Source organism: Trichinella spiralis (assembly GCF_000181795.1).
Source record: "Trichinella spiralis strain ISS 195 chromosome Unknown Scfld6465, whole genome shotgun sequence".
NCBI classification, from domain to species: Eukaryota; Metazoa; Nematoda; class Enoplea; order Trichinellida; family Trichinellidae; genus Trichinella; species Trichinella spiralis.
The window spans coordinates 1-1251 of record NW_003533404.1 but is presented as its reverse complement, the minus strand read 5'-3'; the positions used below and the strand labels follow the sequence as shown (position 1 = coordinate 1251).

General features: G+C 31.7%; 1 protein-coding gene across 1 annotated transcript; it reads left to right on the top strand.

The window, feature by feature from the left end:
• The first annotated feature begins 206 nt into the window (after nucleotides 1-206).
• On the top strand, nucleotides 207-577 carry Tsp_14140 (conserved hypothetical protein). The gene is made up of 2 exons (XM_003366155.1): nucleotides 207-260; nucleotides 323-577. The coding sequence occupies exons 1-2, from the start codon at nucleotides 207-209 to the stop codon at nucleotides 575-577; spliced, it is 309 nt and encodes a 102-aa protein (XP_003366203.1).
• Nucleotides 578-1251: the final 674 nt, after the last annotated feature.

The window sequence follows — 1251 nt, the reverse complement described above, 5'->3', positions numbered from 1 at the left end:
TACCAATATAAAGTAATTGTTAATAACTAGGAACACATGCTGTACATTCAGCGCATACTTTTGAACATCTCCAATATTTCTGTTTGCGGGCACGTTTTAATTTATATATCCTGCCTACCATACCACCGAATTGGACTAAATCCCGCAATGATTTGGTACAAGATGTAACTCAGGGTACTGAGCAATAACAAGGAACAGAATAGAAAATGATTGGAATAACTCTGGAACGGAAAGCACTGAACGCAAACGCAACACCAAAAGTGAAAATAAATTGTACAGTTTTGAATTTCATGTTAAATAACCATTTTGCAACAATATTTAGTTTTCATTTTATATTTTATCTACAATCGAAGATCAACTTCTAATATTCCTTGTAGCACTAATGCTTTTTGTTGATACTGACAGAATAAAATTAATCACACACAAATGGCGCACGAATGCTAACATCAAAGAACGGGATGTCCACTGCAGAGTGAATTTGAAGCAGCTTTTAACTGCTATTCTGCTTCGTGCTGTCGTTCGCTTCTTTTTTGCTTTCAAAGTGTTTTACACTCATTTATCTGAGTTCATCAGATAAATGACGTTTCAGCTAGCAATTAAATGAAATTTATGCATTAAATGCCTTTTCGTTTGTCAGAAAATATTCTGATGATTAGCTAAAGGCGATTGTAATACAATGGAAAAATCAACAAGTGATGAATTGTCCACAGCTGCAGTTGTCAGCTTAAACTATGCATGGCAATTTGTTAGCATCGAATTACATTTTTGATTTCCGTCTGACTGTTCTATGAAATTCTTTCTTGTTAGCAATCAAAGAATTTTATTTTCAACTTCAGAAAGTTTTGACTTCTTTCATCAGCGTTATTGCTTAAAGTCGTATATTTTATTTAAATAGAAAATTAAAAATCTGCAATATTATTTACAAGTCAAAAAACAAATTTATTTATATATTTCGTGTAAATTGTAAACTTTCTATTTCAACATCTGAACAAAACCGAGTAGTGCGTTGGTGAACACTTAAATTGCCATCTATTCTCATTTCCATTTGCAACCTTTCAGTGTATATATTTTAATGATAACGAAATATTTAAACATTTCGTATCAAAAGCAGCGTCTATGATGTAGCTGATCTGTTTGATGTTGTATTTCAAATTACATTTGAACTTGCTTATAAGTGAGCATGGAATTTGGCAAGAATTACTATGCACTTATCCATTATTTTATCGTTTATTTAACCAACAGGAAATTTTT